This window comes from Oncorhynchus masou, chromosome 3 (genome assembly GCF_036934945.1).
Source record: "Oncorhynchus masou masou isolate Uvic2021 chromosome 3, UVic_Omas_1.1, whole genome shotgun sequence".
NCBI lineage: Eukaryota > Metazoa > Chordata > Actinopteri > Salmoniformes > Salmonidae > Oncorhynchus > Oncorhynchus masou.
In genome coordinates, this window is record NC_088214.1 from 19,388,176 (window position 1) to 19,404,118 (window position 15,943).

Consider the following 15,943-nt stretch of genomic DNA (forward strand, 5'->3'; position numbering starts at 1 on the left):
ACCCTTGGGGCACGCCCACATCATAGCTACGAGTGGGCGACAGCTCATTGCTCACTCTGACACACTGAGTTCTGCCTTCAAGGTATGATTTCATCCATCTCAAGGCATCAGGGGAAATGTTGAACTTGGACAATTTTGTGATGAGAATCTCATGGTTAACAGTATCAAAAGCCTACCTTAGGTCCAGAAACACAGCCCCAACAGCCCCCCCTTTGTCCATCTTGGACTTCACATTTTCCAGAAGAAAGCAGTTGGCCGTTTCTGTGGAGTGTTTCGCTCTGAAGCCAAACTGCATGGAGTGTAATGTGAAGGGACTGTTGTTGAGGTGGGCAATCAGTTGTTCTGCTACACACTTTTCAACAACCTTTGACACCACAGGTATTATACTAATGGGCCGTAGTTACTCACGTCAGCAGGGTCGCCTGATTTAAAGATGGCCGTTATTATGGCCGACTTCCATACCCTTGGAAACACACCGAGACCAATAGATGTGTTGGTGACCTTAGTAATGGGGCCAATGAGTGACTCTTTGTAGTTTTTAAGAAAGGTAGAGTCCATCCCAAACACATCTTTGGCTTTAGAGTTCTTTAGTGAGCTAATCACCTTGTTCACCTTTGACTCAGAAACCTCCCTTATGATGAAGACAGGTTGAGTGTCATTCACTAGCACTGAGCCCAAGAAACCAGTGGAGGGGTTCTGTGTCAGTACCCTGACAGAATCAATAAAGTAGGAATTGAAGGCTATTGCTATTTCGACTGCATCCTGTGTTAGATTGTTATTCACCATGATTTCTAGTCTTTTTGCAGTGTTACTATGGTCTTTCCCTGTTAACTTTTTTAGCTTCTCCCATACCAATTTAGAATTTCCCTTTGCTTCACCAATTATGTTAATAAAAAGTTTGCCTTGGCCTGTCTGATTTCTTTCATCACCTTATTTCTCAACATGGTAAACCTACGTCTGTCATGCTCTAATTTAGATTTTAGGGCTATTTTTAGAGCATAATCTCGTTCTTTCATCAATTTCCAGATTTCTCCATTTAGCCAAGGAAGAGTGCTCTTTTGGCCAGGTTTGGATTTGATTTTCTTTAGGAAGCCATTTATTGTAGTCTGGATTGTGGATAGAAAACCTGACTATCAGCTTCCACGTCTGTATAGGACAAGAGATCATTCCAGTTTATTCCCTTAATTGCTTTTTCAAAATAGTTTAATTCACTCTTAGGTATTCTGAGTTGATCCGGCTTTCTAACAGTAGAGAGGTTAAACCTGCTCTTAGACAGCTTTCTGGATATAAGTGTCAGATTATGATCAGACAGCCCAGTAACCATATTGAATGATTTAGTCACTCTCTCTGGTTTATTACTGAACACCAACCAAATCAATCTGTGTTTTAGAGCAACAAGTCACCCTGGTTGGCCCTTTAACTAGCTGTGTAAGGTCAAAGGTATTAGTGATCCGTTTGAGGGTTTTCCTACAACACTTGTCTTCATAATTAATGTTAAAATCTCCCATTAAGATGACCTCTTTCCCAAAATCACATTTCCTAAGCATGGTATTAAACTGATCAAAAAACACACTTTTGGTGGAAAGTGGCCTATACATTCCAATGAGGGTAAAATACATTTGGGGAGACAGTGTAACGTTCAGGCCGATACATTCTAGTTCATTATCACATGACCACTCAATTTGTTTACATCGGATATGTTCTTTAATGTAAATCATCACACCCCTCCTATTCCTTCAATCCTGTCTCTCCTGAAAACATTGTAGCCAGGCACAATCAAAGCAGCATATGGAGAGTGTTTATGGAGCCATGTCTCTGAGAGGCACAGAAAGTCAAGGTTGGAGTCTGTGAGTAGATGTTGACTTTGATCACTTTTTGGAATGACGCTATGAATGTTCAAGTGCCCCCCTAGTAGTCCCTTGGGCTTAGCTCGTGGGTCCCAGATGACTCGAGTGTGATTGACACACATTGACACACACGAAAAAGTTACATTTTCTGTGTTTTCTGACGGCTGGGTTTAGGCCGTTTTGTTTCGTTTTGATTAGGGGCAGTTCAGTAGCGCAATTAACAATCCCTCCCGCCTGCACTGGATGCAGGGAACTAATTAAAATAGCTTGCGTACCAGAAGCAGAGTCAGGGATCGCATATAGCGACTCTGGTATGTTTGAAGAGTCAAAATCTATCCTGGAGCCGGGTGAGTCGAGAGAAACCATAGGACCATAGCACTCACCCACCTCCACAGCGGCAACGACCAGTGGACGAGGCCATCCACCGCTCTCCACTCCGGTGCGTATCACTGGCTCGGTGATATTGGGCCCAGGATTGAGTTGTACATCCCCGGAGAGCAGGAGGGTAGTGAACAGGTAGTTTAACAGTTTCCGATAAATGTTGGACTTGTGTTTGTTACGCCGAAGCGGTTCAGTAGTTGCAGTTGCAAACCATAGTCTGGCTTTTTTATGACAGTTTTGGAGCAGTGGCTTCTTCCTTGCTGAGCGGCCTTTCAGGTTATGTCGATATAGGACTCGTTTTACTGTGGATATAGATACTTTTGTACCTGTTTCCTCCAGCATCTTCACAAGGTCCTTTGCTGTTGTTCTGAGATTGACTTGCACTTTTCACACCAAAGTACGTGTCACGCCCTGACCTGAGTATTCTTTGTTTTCTTTATATATTTTGGTTAGGTCAGGTTGTGATGAGGGTGGTATGTGTGTTTTTGTCTCATCTAGGGTTTTTGTACTGTCTAGGGGTTTTGTAGATTTATGGGGTTGTTTTCCATCTAGGTGTTTATGTAGGTCTATGGTTGCCTAGATTGGTTCTCAATTAGAGGCAGGTGTTTATCGTTGTCTCTGATTGGGAACCATATTTAGGCAGCCATCTTCTTTGGGTATTTCGTGGGTTATTGTCTATGTTATGTTGCACGTTAGCTCAGTGTTTCGTTAGCGGTCACGTTCGTCTTATTGTTTTGTTGTTTTGTTTAAGTGTTCTTCCTTCAATAAAGAAGAATGTATTCTAACCACGCTGCGCTTTGGTCTACTCCATATGACGATCGTGACAGAATAATCCACCTTAAAAGGACCAAGCAGCGTGATTGGGAGGAACAGCGCTTAATGGAGAAATGGACCCGAGAGAAGGATGAATGGGTAACAACCTGGGAGGAGATTGAGAGTTGGTCGATCGATCCAGGGAGAGTGCCAGAGCCTGCATGGGATTCTTTGGAACAGTGCGAGGAGGGATACAGGAGAATGGAGGAACGGCGAAGATAGAAGGGTACTTGGCTAGCACGGAAGCCCGAGAGGCAGCCCGAAGAAATTTTGGGGGGGAGGGACACGAGGAGATTGGCTAAGTCAGGTAGGAGACCTGAGCCAACTCCTCATGCTTACAGTGGGGAGCGTGTAACTGGTCAGGCACCGTGTTATGCAGAGATGCGCACGGTGTCTCCAGTGCGCATTTCTAGCCCGGTGCGCTATATTCCAGCTCCTCGTATTGGCCGGGCTAGAATGAGCATCCAGCCAGGACGGGTTGTTTCAGCTTTACACTCCAGACCTCCAGTACGCCTCCACAGCCCGTACGTCCTGTGCCTGCTCCCTGCACTCGCCCTGAGGTACGTGTCCCCAGCCCAGTACCACCAGTGCCAACACCACGCACCAGTTTTCCTGTGCGTCTCCAGAGCCCTGTACGCCCTGTTCCTCCTCCCTGCACTCGCTCTGAGGTGCGTGTCCCCTTCCCGGTACCTCCAGTGCTGGCACCACGCACCAGGCCTACAGTGCGCCTCGCCAGAGCATCCGACAACAGTACCCAGTCCAGAGCATCCGGCAACAGTACCCATTCCAGAGCGTCCGGCTACAGTACCCAGCCCAGAGCGTCCGGCTACAGTACCCAGCCCAGAGCGTCCGGCAACAGTACCCAGTCCAGAGCGTCCGGCAGCAGTACCCAGTCCAGAGCGTCCGGCAACAGTCTACAAACCGGAACCTCCAACGATGGGCCGCAGACCGGAACCTCCTACGACGGGCCGGATCCGCCAGAGTCTCCCTCCAGAGCGTCCGGCAACAGTCTACAAACCGGAACCTCCAACGACGGGCCGCAGACCGGAACCTCCTACGACGGGACTCTGACTCTGTAGCCAGAGTCTCCCTCCAGTCCGGATCCGCCAGAGTCTCCCTCCAGTCCGGATCCGCCAGAGTCTCCCTCCAGTCCGGATCCGCCAGAGTCTCCCTCCAGTCCGGATCCGCCAGAGTCTCCCTCCTGTCCGGAGCCGCCAGAGTCTCCCTCCTGTCCGGAGCCGCCAGAGTCTCCCTCCTGTCCGGAGCCGCCAGAGTCTCCCTCCTGTCCGGAGCCGCCAGAGTCTCCCTCCTGTCCGGAGCCGCCAGAGTCTCCCTCCTGTCCGGAGCCGCCAGAGTCTCCCTCCTGTCCGGTGCCGCCAGAGCCGTCAGCCAGCCAGGAGCGCCAGAGCCGTCAGCCAGCCAGGTGCCGCCAGAGCTGTCAGCCAGTCCGGAGCTACCCCTCAGTCCGGCATTGCCCCTCAGTCCAGAGGCGCTCCTCAGTCCAGTGGCGCACTCTACGATGATCTTCAGTCCGGGGCCCGCTGCGAGGGTCCCCACTACTGAGTTGCCACCTAAGTGGGCCAAGACTGAGATAGAGCGGGGTCCACGTGCCGCACCCGAGACGCCGCCGTGAAAGAGGCCCACCCGTACCCTCCCCTTTAGATTAGGTTTCTGCGGCCAGAGTCTGTACCTTTGTGGGGGGCTGCTGTCACGCCCTGACCTGAGTATTCTTTGTTTTCTTTATATACACTGCTCAAACAAATAAAGGGAACACTAAAATAACACATCCTAGAGCTGAATGAATGAAACATTCTTATTTAATACTTTTTTCTTTACATATTTCAATGTGCTGACAACAAAATCACACAAAAATGATCAATGGAAATCAAATTTATCAACCCATGGAGGTCTGGATTTGGAGTCACACTCAAAATTAAAGTGGAAAACCACACTACAGGCTGATCCAAATTTGGTGTCAATATACCAGCAACAGTGTGTGAAAACCTCGTGAAGACTTACAGAAAACATTTGACCACTGTCATTGCCAACAAAGGGTATATAACAAAGTATTGAGATCAACTTTTGTTATTGACCAAATACTTATTTGCCACCATAATTTGCAAATAAATTCATAAAAAATCCTACAATGTGATTTTCTGGATTTTTTTTTCTCATTTTGTCCATCATAGTTGAAGTGTACCTATGATGGAAATTACAGGCCTCTCTCATCTTTTTAAGTGGGAGAACTTGCACAATTGGTGGCTGACTAAATACAATTTTGCCCCACTGTATGTTATTTTAATTAACAAATACATTTGATTTTCATTCAAAAACAATTACATTTCTAAGTGATCCCAAAGTTTTAAAAGGTAGTGTACATGTATAATGTTTGTGATTTGTGCAGGGCACATTCTTGTAATGCCCTAATCAGTGTGTAAGACAAGATTTATACTACACGGAATATGTACGTGCATACAGTATTTCTGTGGGGCTTTGGAAGTCAAATCTCCAATCAAGTGCTCGGTGTATGTCCACTGCTTCACTGATTTTTAATAATCTATGTTTTTCTTCTCTCCTCGTCAGCCATTCCAGTGGAGGCGGTGAAGCAGAACCCTAACCTAGCCCTCCTCATCACCTGCCACGGTGGCCATATTGGTTTCCTGGAGGGCCTGTGGCCCCGACAGAGCACCTACATGGACCGCGTGTTTAAGCAGTTTGCCAAGGCCGTCATAGAACAGGGTGGCGACCTCAATGACCTTTCCAGCTAGTACGACATTCCTTTTCTCCCTCCCTCTCTCTCTTTCTTTCATTTCTTTCCTCCTCCCCCCAATCCTTCTCCCTCCCTCTCTCACTACAAGCAAAAAAAGCATTATTTATTTTGAAGGGCACATCCTGTCACAACACAGCAGTCGTCCGTCAACTCATGTATTCCTTCATACATTCATTAATTCAATGTATGTAGCCATGAATTCATATCATGCTTTTTTCAAAAAGATGAGTATGTTCACATTAGTATCTTCAAATATGAATAATTTCAGCTGTCTTTCTCCATCCGTCAGTGTTCTCAACAAAAACTCTGTATCAATAGGATTTTAGTCCTCAGGGATATTATTTATTTTTTACATAGTGTCTGTCTGTCTGTCTGTCTGTCTGTCTGTCTGTCTGTCTGTCTGTCTGTCTGTCTGTCTGTCTGTTATGAATGTGAATAGTTTATGTTAAAGAATGTTTAGTCCATTCAACAACAACAAAATACCTAACCTAATCTTTCGTGACAGCTAGCTGCTATAGTAGCGTGAGATTTAGTTCTGGGTTCCGAGGTGATACCTTTTAATTTACCTCAACAGATCACAGTATTAATGTTCTCTTGAATTGTTCTGCATGCACTTTCATTCACACATTCTACCTGTACGCACACAAAATAGCTCTAACAATGTAATGTTATGGAGATAACTCATTACTAGTTATAAGGAATGTGAATTTGCACTATTTTAGTTTGAACAAGCCATGCCTCTAATTCCTTCCTGCAAACGCACTTGATTTCAATAGTTTTCCTATGTAAATAAGTATACCCAAAAGGCCTAATAAATTAATATGCAAATACCACATGGATGTTATTGTTTGTCCTGATGTTGAGGACACAGCTAAGTATTAGTTACTTTGTGGGCCAGTATTACAGTATTTTACCGTACTTGTAGGGTATTTGCTGAGCATATCATCCTGATGCATATATCATCAATTCAGCTGGGTTGCCAGTTTGGTTCTGCTTAATCAAAACAATGATAAAGGAGTTGTTTACCATAAAGGAGTTAGCAAAAGTAGCACCAAATTTGGCAACTAGGTCATCATCAGTGCAGATGGGTTGCAAGTTTGGTTCTGTTTCATATAACAATGGTAAAGGAGTTGGTTACCATAAAGGAGTAAGCAAAGTTGCACCATATCTGACAACTAGGCTATCATCAATGCAGCTGGGTTGCCAGTTTGGTTCTGTATCAGCAAACAATGACAAAAAAGTTGTTTACTATAAAGAAGTAGCAAAAGTTACACCTGATCTGGCAACCCGGCTATTATGAATGCAGCTGGGTTGCCTGTTTGGTTCTACTTCAGCAAACAACGATAAAGCACTTGTTTACATCAAAGGAGTTAGCAAAAGTAGCACCAGATATGGCAACAGGACTGTCACCAATGCACTGCTTCAGACATTGCCTGTGTACAAAATGGCGCCCTATTCAATATATAGTGCACTACCTTTGGCCAGAACCTCTTGGACCCTGGGCAAAAGTAATGTAGGAAATGGGGTCTCATTTCATATGGACCTATGACTTTGTTCCTGTGGAATTTGTATGTTTCTCTATTTTGCCCCGTGGCCGTTAAGTAGCATGTGTCTCATCGTTATGACGTCATCCCGTTCTGAAATGTATGACTAATACCAACACTACATCGTAATCAGTAGCACAAAGGACATGTTTTGTTTGTCATTATATATACAGTATATATATATACAATATTATGTTTAATTTTATATACAAAACAATCAATTCTATTTACATTCGCAGCAAAAAGATATGCACGTATTAGTATGAAGTGTGTTATGCTGCATTTAATAAATTATTAAAATGGAACCTTGTGCATTTGTCTGCTGTCTCTCCTTTTACGAGTGCTCTGCTTGTAAATGCATTTCCTCAATTGATTTGATTGACTTTTAAGGGTTTGATAAAATACCCCACTGTTGGCATCAGCTTCAGTATCATCTAACAATTGTGTAATAACAAGTTATGTGGTGTCATCCATCCCTCTTTCCATGACTAGAATGACATGAGGATGTGGTCACCCTATTAGAGGTTGTGTGAGGTATGCTTCCATTAATCACTCCTCCTTAGTGAAAACATATTCCAATGTATTTTATTTTCCCTCTTTACACTAACATCTTTGCAGTATGCTGGGAAATGATCTGGATCTGAGTCACATGGTAATGAGGCTCTAAGTTCTGGTCCACGGTCAGAGGACCTCACACAACCTATAATAGGCTGACCACACCGCTCACGTCGTGTGTGCAAAATACATTTATAAATCTGTTATTCAATTATTGCACCCACACTGCTCGCGCGCGTCAACGAACGTCTGCATTGCCAAGGGCTAAAATAGAAGTCCTTTCTATTTCTGACCCAGATCGCACTGCAAGTCCTGCCTCTTCCATCTCCTCATTGGTTTATAGAAGCAGGTGCCCACGTGTCATCTCCTCATTGGTTATACCCACGTGGGTGATTGAACAACGAACTGTGTTGCCGGTCGGTGTAGTAATACTATGAAAGTGTAGATGCTAATCACCATATAAGTTCAAAGATGAAAAAGCCTGGAAGGAGGAGAGATGACTAGAAACGATTCGGTTGACCATTTTATGTGTGGATTAATTGTCGGAGAAGAGGACCTTGTGCATTTCAGGTAAAATAACAACTCAATGTTTATATCCCAGGACATGTTAGCTAGCAACAGCAAGCTAGCTAAATAGGACAAATTAGTGCAAGCTAACTAGCTAAATTGCCATAAATGTTTAATGCTTTTCGACCTGTTCCCAAATTAATGTAATTGGTTCAGAGTTTGTTTTGATATTTTAACCTGCATGACTTGATCGCGTTTGGTGTAAGGGGACAAAATACATTTATGCACGATGGCGCACGCGCGCAGCCGGTTTGGGTTCTGTGTAAGGATATTCAGACGTCCTGTGAAAGTAAAATTTTACAGCTTGCCAAAGAACAGACTTCTCATGGCTTATCATATAACCCGTAATGTGCCACACAACCAGGTTACTAGGTTATGACACATCTGTCACGCTATACCAGGCTTGCTGTTTTATGGTTGGCCGGATTTGGTGGACTCACTTTTTTTCCGAACAGTTTCACAAACTGTCCACACCTGCGAAAGAATGGCGCCATGCATGAACAATTCTTTGAGAAACAGTGACATGTGGTAAGATGGCACTGACAGACATGTTTGATTGTAGCTAGCTAGCTACATAGCCGTCTTTGTATCTAAGACAATTGTGTAGTCTAGAGCGATTCTCTAGGTTAGCTAGCCAGCTATTGTCGTTCTTTTAACGTAACGTAACGCAATCAACACTGCTAGCTAGCCAGCTAGCCCCCGACTAGCAGCACTGTAGAAACTATTACAGTACAACGGTTTGATTTGTTTGATCGTAGCTAGCTAGCTACATAGCCGTCTTTGTATCTAAGACAATTGTGTAGTCTAGAGCGATTTTCTAGGTTAGCTAGCCAGCTATTGTCGTTCTTTTAACGTAACGTAACGCAATCAACACTGCTAGCTAGCTAGCTAGCCCCAAATAGCAGCACTGTAGAAACTATTACACTCGACGGAACGACTTGATTAGTGTAGTATCAACATCACAGCCACTGCCAGCTAGCCTACTCCAGCAGTACTGTATCATTTCAATCATTTTAGTCAATAAGATTCTTGCTACGTAAGCTTAACTTTCTGAACATTCGAGACGTGTAGTCCACTTGTCATTCCAATCTCCTTTGCATTAGCGTAGCCTCTTCTGTAGCCTGTCAACTATGTGTCTATCTATCCCTGTTCTCTCCTCTCTGCACAGACCATACAAACGCTCCACACCGCGTGGCCGCGGCCACCCTAATCTGGTGGTCCCAGCGCGCACGACCCACGTGGAGTTCCAGGTCTCCGGTGGCCTCTGGAACTGCCGATCTGCGGCCAACAAGGCAGAGTTCATCTCAGCCTATGCCTCCCTCCAGTCCCTCGACTTCTTGGCACTGACGGAAACATGGATCACCACAGATAACACTGCTACTCCTACTGCTCTCTCTTCGTCCGCCCACGTGTTCTCGCACACCCCGAGAGCTTCTGGTCAGCGGGGTGGTGGCACCGGGATCCTCATCTCTCCCAAGTGGTCATTCTCTCTTTCTCCCCTGACCCATCTGTCTATCGCCTCCTTTGAATTCCATGCTGTCACAGTTACCAGCCCTTTCAAGCTTAACATCCTTATCATTTATCGCCCTCTAGGTTCCCTCGGAGAGTTCATCAATGAGCTTGATGCCTTGATAAGCTCCTTTCCTGAGGACGGCTCACCTCTCACAGTCCTGGGTGACTTTAACCTCCCCACGTCTACCTTTGACTCATTCCTCTCTGCCTCCTTCTTTCCACTCCTCTCCTCTTTTGACCTCACCCTCTCACCTTCCCCCCCTACTCACAAGGCAGGCAATACGCTCGACCTCATCTTTACTAGATGCTGTTCTTCCACTAACCTCATTGCAACTCCCCTCCAAGTCTCCGACCACTACCTTGTATCCTTTTCCCTCTCGCTCTCATCCAACACTTCCCACACTGCCCCTACTCGGATGGTATCGCGCCGTCCCAACCTTCGCTCTCTCTCCCCCGCTACTCTCTCCTCTTCCATCCTATCATCTCTTCCCTCTGCTCAAACCTTCTCCAACCTATCTCCTGATTCTGCCTCCTCAACCCTCCTCTCTTCCCTTTCTGCATCCTTTGACTCTCTATGTCCCCTATCCTCCAGGCCGGCTCGGTCCTCCCCTCAGGCTCCGTGGCTCGACGACTCATTGCGAGCTCACAGAACAGAGCTCCGGGCAGCCGAGCGGAAATGGAGGAAAACTCGCCTCCCTGGGGACCTGGCATCCTTTCACTCCCTCCTCTCTACATTTTCCTCCTCTGTCTCTGCTGCTAAAGCCACTTTCTACCACTCTAAATTCCAAGCATCTGCCTCTAACCCTAGGAAGCTCTTTGCCACCTTCTCCTCCCTCCTGAATCCTCCCCCCCCTCCCCCCTCCTCCCTCTCTGCAGATGACTTCGTCAACCATTTTGAAAAGAAGGTCGACGACATCCGATCCTCGTTTGCTAAGTCAAACGACACCGCTGGTTCTGCTCACACTGCCCTACCCTGTGCTCTGACCTCTTTCTCCCCTCTCTCTCCAGATGAAATCTCGCTTCTTGTGACGGCCGGCCGCCCAACAACCTGCCCGCTTGACCCTATCCCCTCCTCTCTTCTACAGACCATTTCCGGAGACCTTCTCCCTTACCTCACCTCGCTCATCAACTCATTCCTGACCGCTGGCTACGTCCCTTCCGTCTTCAAGAGAGCGAGAGTTGCACCCCTTCTGAAAAAACCTACACTCGATCCCTCCGATGTCAACAACTACAGACCAGTATCCCTTCTCTCTTTTCTCTCCAAAACTCTTGAACGTGCCGTCCTTGGCCAGCTCTCCCGCTATCTCTCTCAGAATGATCTTCTTGATCCAAATCAGTCAGGTTTCAAGACTAGTCATTCAACTGAGACTGCTCTTCTCTGTATCACGGAGGCGCTCCGCACTGCTAAAGCTAACTCTCTCTCCTCTGCTCTCATCCTTCTAGACCTATCGGCTGCCTTCGATACTGTGAACCATCAGATCCTCCTCTCCACCCTCTCCGAGTTGGGCATCTGCGGCGTGGCCCACGCTTGGATTGCGTCCTACCTGACAGGTCGCTCCTACCAGGTGGCGTGGCGAGAATCTGTCTCCTCACCACGCGCTCTCACCACTGGTGTCCCCCAGGGCTCTGTTCTAGGCCCTCTCCTATTCTCGCTATACACCAAGTCACTTGGCTCTGTCATAACCTCACATGGTCTCTCCTATCATTGCTATGCAGACGACATACAATTAATCTTCTCCTTTCCCCCTTCTGATGACCAGGTGGCGAATCGCATCTCTGCATGTCTGGCAGACATATCAGTGTGGATGACGGATCACCACCTCAAGCTGAACCTCGGCAAGACGGAGCTGCTCTTCCTCCCGGGGAAGGACTGCCCGTTCCATGATCTCGCCATCACGGTTGACAACTCCATTGTGTCCTCCTCCCAGAGCGCTAAGAACCTTGGCGTGATCCTGGACAACACCCTGTCGTTCTCAACCAACATCATGGCGGTGGCCCGTTCCTGTAGGTTCATGCTCTACAACATCCGCAGAGTACGACCCTGCCTCACACAGGAAGCGGCGCAGGTCCTAATCCAGGCACTTGTCATCTCCCGTCTGGATTACTGCAACTCGCTGTTGGCTGGGCTCCCTGCCTGTGCCATTAAACCCCTACAACTCATCCAGAACGCCGCAGCCCGTCTGGTGTTCAACCTTCCCAAGTTCTCTCACGTCACCCCGCTCCTCCGCTCTCTCCACTGGCTTCCAGTTGAAGCTCGCATCCGCTACAAGACCATGGTGCTTGCCTACGGAGCTGTGAGGGGAACGGCACCGCAGTACCTCCAGGCTCTGATCAGGCCCTACACCCAAACAAGGGCACTGCGTTCATCCACCTCTGGCCTGCTCGCCTCCCTACCACTGAGGAAGTACAGTTCCCGCTCTGCCCAGTCAAAACTGTTCGCTGCTCTGGCCCCCCAATGGTGGAACAAACTCCCTCACGACGCCAGGACAGCGGAGTCAATCACCACCTTCCGGAGACACCTGAAACCCCACCTCTTCAAGGAATACCTAGGATAGGATAAGTAATCCTTCTCCCCCCTTAAATGATTTAGATGCACTATTGTAAGTGGCTGTTCCACTGGATGTCAGAAGGTGAATTCACCAATTTGTAAGTCGCTCTGGATAAGAGCGTCTGCTAAATGACTTAAATGTAAAAATGTAAATGCTTCTAGCTACTAAGCAACTTTGTAGTATTTTGTTTTTTGGTGGGTTATTTCTTAGACTATTAGCCCAGAACGGTTTTTGTGTCATTCTATACAGCCGGAAATAACTTTTGGATATCAGAGCGGCAGTAACTCACCAGAATTATGACCAGGAATACGACTTTCCCGAATTGGATCCTTTGTTCGCAACCTCCAGGGAAAATGAACTTATCCCAGAGTCTGCTCCAAGACGCCGCCGGCGGAAAAAAGGTATTCAGAGTGGACTTCTAGTCCGACTCAGGAGTAGGCAACACCATCCACTGCTTCTGAGTGTATTACTCGCTAATGTTAAGTCTTTGGACAATAAAGTAGACGAGCTGGCCACGACCGGGAGACCCATGAGGCGGCGCGCAATTGGCCCAGTGTTGTCCGGGTTAGGGGAGGGTTTGTCCCTGTCCTGTTGCGCTCTAGCGACTCCTGTGGCGGGCTGGACGTAATGCACGCTGACATGGTTTCCAGGTGTACGGTGTTTCCTCCAACACATTGGTTCAGCTGGCTTCCGGGTTAAGCGGGCAATGTGTCAAGAAGCAGTGTGGCTTGGTGGGGTCATGTTTCGAAGGAAGCACGGCTCTCGACCTTCGCCTCTCCCGAGTCCGTACGGTGGTTGCAGCAATGGGACAATACTGTAACTACCAATTGGATATCACGAAATTGGGGGAAAAAATTGAATAATAATCATGATTATTGATACCACCACATTTAACCATGTCAAAATGACTGGGAATATGATTGAATACAAACCGTGTAGTTATTCCCTCCATAAGGCAATCAAACAGGCAAAACGTCAGTATAGAGACAAAGTGGAGACGCAATTAAATGGCTCAAACACGAGACGTATGTGGCAGGGTCTACAGATAATCAGAAATTCCAAAGGGAAAACCATCCACGTCGCGGACACCAACGTCTTGCTCCCAGACAACCTAAACACCTTCTTTGCCTGCTTTGAGGATAACACAGTGCCATCGACGCGGCTAGCTCCCAAGGACTGTGGGCTCTCATTCTTCGTGGCCGATGTGAGTAGGACATTTAAGCGTGTTAACCCTCGCAAGGCTGTCGATCCAGACGGCATCCTTAGCCGCGTCCTCTGAGCATGCGCAGACCAGCTGGTTGGAGTGTTTACGGACATATTCAATCTCTCCCTATCCCAGTCTGCTGTCCCCACTTGCTTCAATATGTCCACCATTGTTCCTGTACTCAAGAGGGCAAAGATAACTGAACTAAATGACTATCGCCCCGTAACACTCACTTCTGTCATAACGAAGTGCTTTGAAAGGCTAGTTAAGGATCCTATCACCTCTACCTTACCTGACACACTAGACCCACTTCAATTTGCTTACCACCCCAATAGATTCACAAACGATGCAATCGCCATTGCACTGCACACTGCTCTATCCCACCTGGACAAGAGGAATACCTATGTAAGAATGCTGTTCATTGACTATAGCTCAGCCTTCAACACCATAGTACCCTCCAAGCTCATCATCAAGCTCAGGGCCTTGGGTCTGAACCCCACCCTGTGCAACTGGGTCCTGGACTTCCTGACGGGCCACCCCCAGGTGATGAAGGTAGGAAACAACACCTCTACTTCACTGATCCTCAACACAGGGGACCCACAAGTGTGCGTACTCAGCCCCCTCATGTACTCCCAGTTCACCCAAGACTGCATGGCCACAAGTCTCCAACTCAAGCATCAAGTTTGCAGAAGACACAAACATAGTAGACCTGATTACCAACAATGATGAGACAGCCTACAGGGTAGAGGTGAGGGCCCTGGTGGAGTGGTGCCAGGAAAATAACCTCTCCCTCAACGTCAGCAAAACAAAAAAGCTGATCTTGGACTTCAAGAAAAAGCAGGGGTAACACGCCACTATCCACACTGATGGGATCGCAGTGGAGAAGGTGGAAAGCTTCAAGTTCCTCGGTGTACACGTCACTGACAATCTGAAATGATGGTCCACCCAGACAGTATGTTGAAGAAGGTGCAACAGCGCCTCTTCATCCTAAGGAGGCTGTGTATAGTCAAATCAAATCAAACTTTATTTGTCACATGCGCCTAATACAACAAGTTTAGACCTTACTGTGAAATGCTTACTTTACAAGCCCTTAACCAACAGTGCAGTTCAAGAAGAGTTAAGAAAATATTTACCAAATAAACGAAAGTAAAAAATAATTAAAAGTAACACAATAAAATGCGTATGTTATCATGCGTGTGTTTGCATGTGTCTGTGTCTGTGTTTTTGTCTCTTCACAGTCACCGCTGTTCCATAAGGTGCATTTTTATCTGTTTTTTTATCTAAGTTTACTGCTGCCATGAGTTACTTGATGCGGAATAGAGTTCCATGTAGTCATGGCTCTATGTAGTAAGGTGCGCCTCCCATAGTCTGTTCTGGACTTGGTGACTGTGAAGACACCTCTGGTGGCATGTCTTGTGGGCAGTGGTGTAATGTACTTAAGTAAAATACTTTGGTCGTTTTTGGGGTGTCTGTACTTTACTTTACTATTTTTATTTTTGCCAACTTTTTACTTTTACTAAATTACAGTCCGAAAGAAAATAATATACTTTTTACTCCATACATTTTCCATGACACCCAAAAAGTACTTATTACATTTTGACAGGAAAATGGTCCAATTCACGCACTTATCAAGAGGTCATACCTACGGCATCTGATCTGGCAGACTCACTAAACACGAATGCTTTGTTTGTAAATTATGTCTGAGTGTTAGTGTACCCCCAACCATCCGTCAATAGAAAAAGAAAGACAATTGTTCCATCTCGAGTGCGTAATATAAGGAATTTTAAATGATTTGTATATTTTACTTTTACTTTTGATACATTTTAGCAATTCCATTTAATTTTGATACTTACAGTGCCTTGCAAAAGTATTCAGCCCCTTGCTGTTTTTCCTATTTTGTTGCATTACAACCTGTAGTTTAAATGGATTTTATTTGGATTTCATGTAATCAACATACACAATAGTCCAAATTGGTGAAGTGAAATATTTTTTTTTACTTGTTTCAAAAAATGTTATAAAAACAACAACGGAAAAGTGGTGGGTGCATATGTATTCACCCCCTTTGCTATGACGCCCTTCAATAAGATCAGGTGCAACCAATTACCTTCAGAAGTCACATAATTAGTTAAATAAAGTCCACGTGTGCAATAAAAGTGTCACATCATCTGTCACATGATCTGTCACATGATCTCAGTATATAT

General features: G+C 46.2%; 1 protein-coding gene across 1 annotated transcript in view; it reads left to right on the forward strand.

Moving 5' to 3' along the window:
- The window catches only part of LOC135512264 (phospholipase ABHD3-like), a 33,725-nt gene extending 26,060 nt beyond the window's left edge, over window positions 1-7,665 (forward strand). The window contains exon 9 of the mRNA XM_064934111.1: window positions 5,625-7,665. Within this exon, the coding sequence (XP_064790183.1) occupies window positions 5,625-5,809 (185 nt within the window). The 3' untranslated portion in view covers window positions 5,810-7,665. The remainder of the gene's footprint in view (window positions 1-5,624) is intronic.
- The last annotated feature ends 8,278 nt before the right edge of the window (window positions 7,666-15,943 follow it).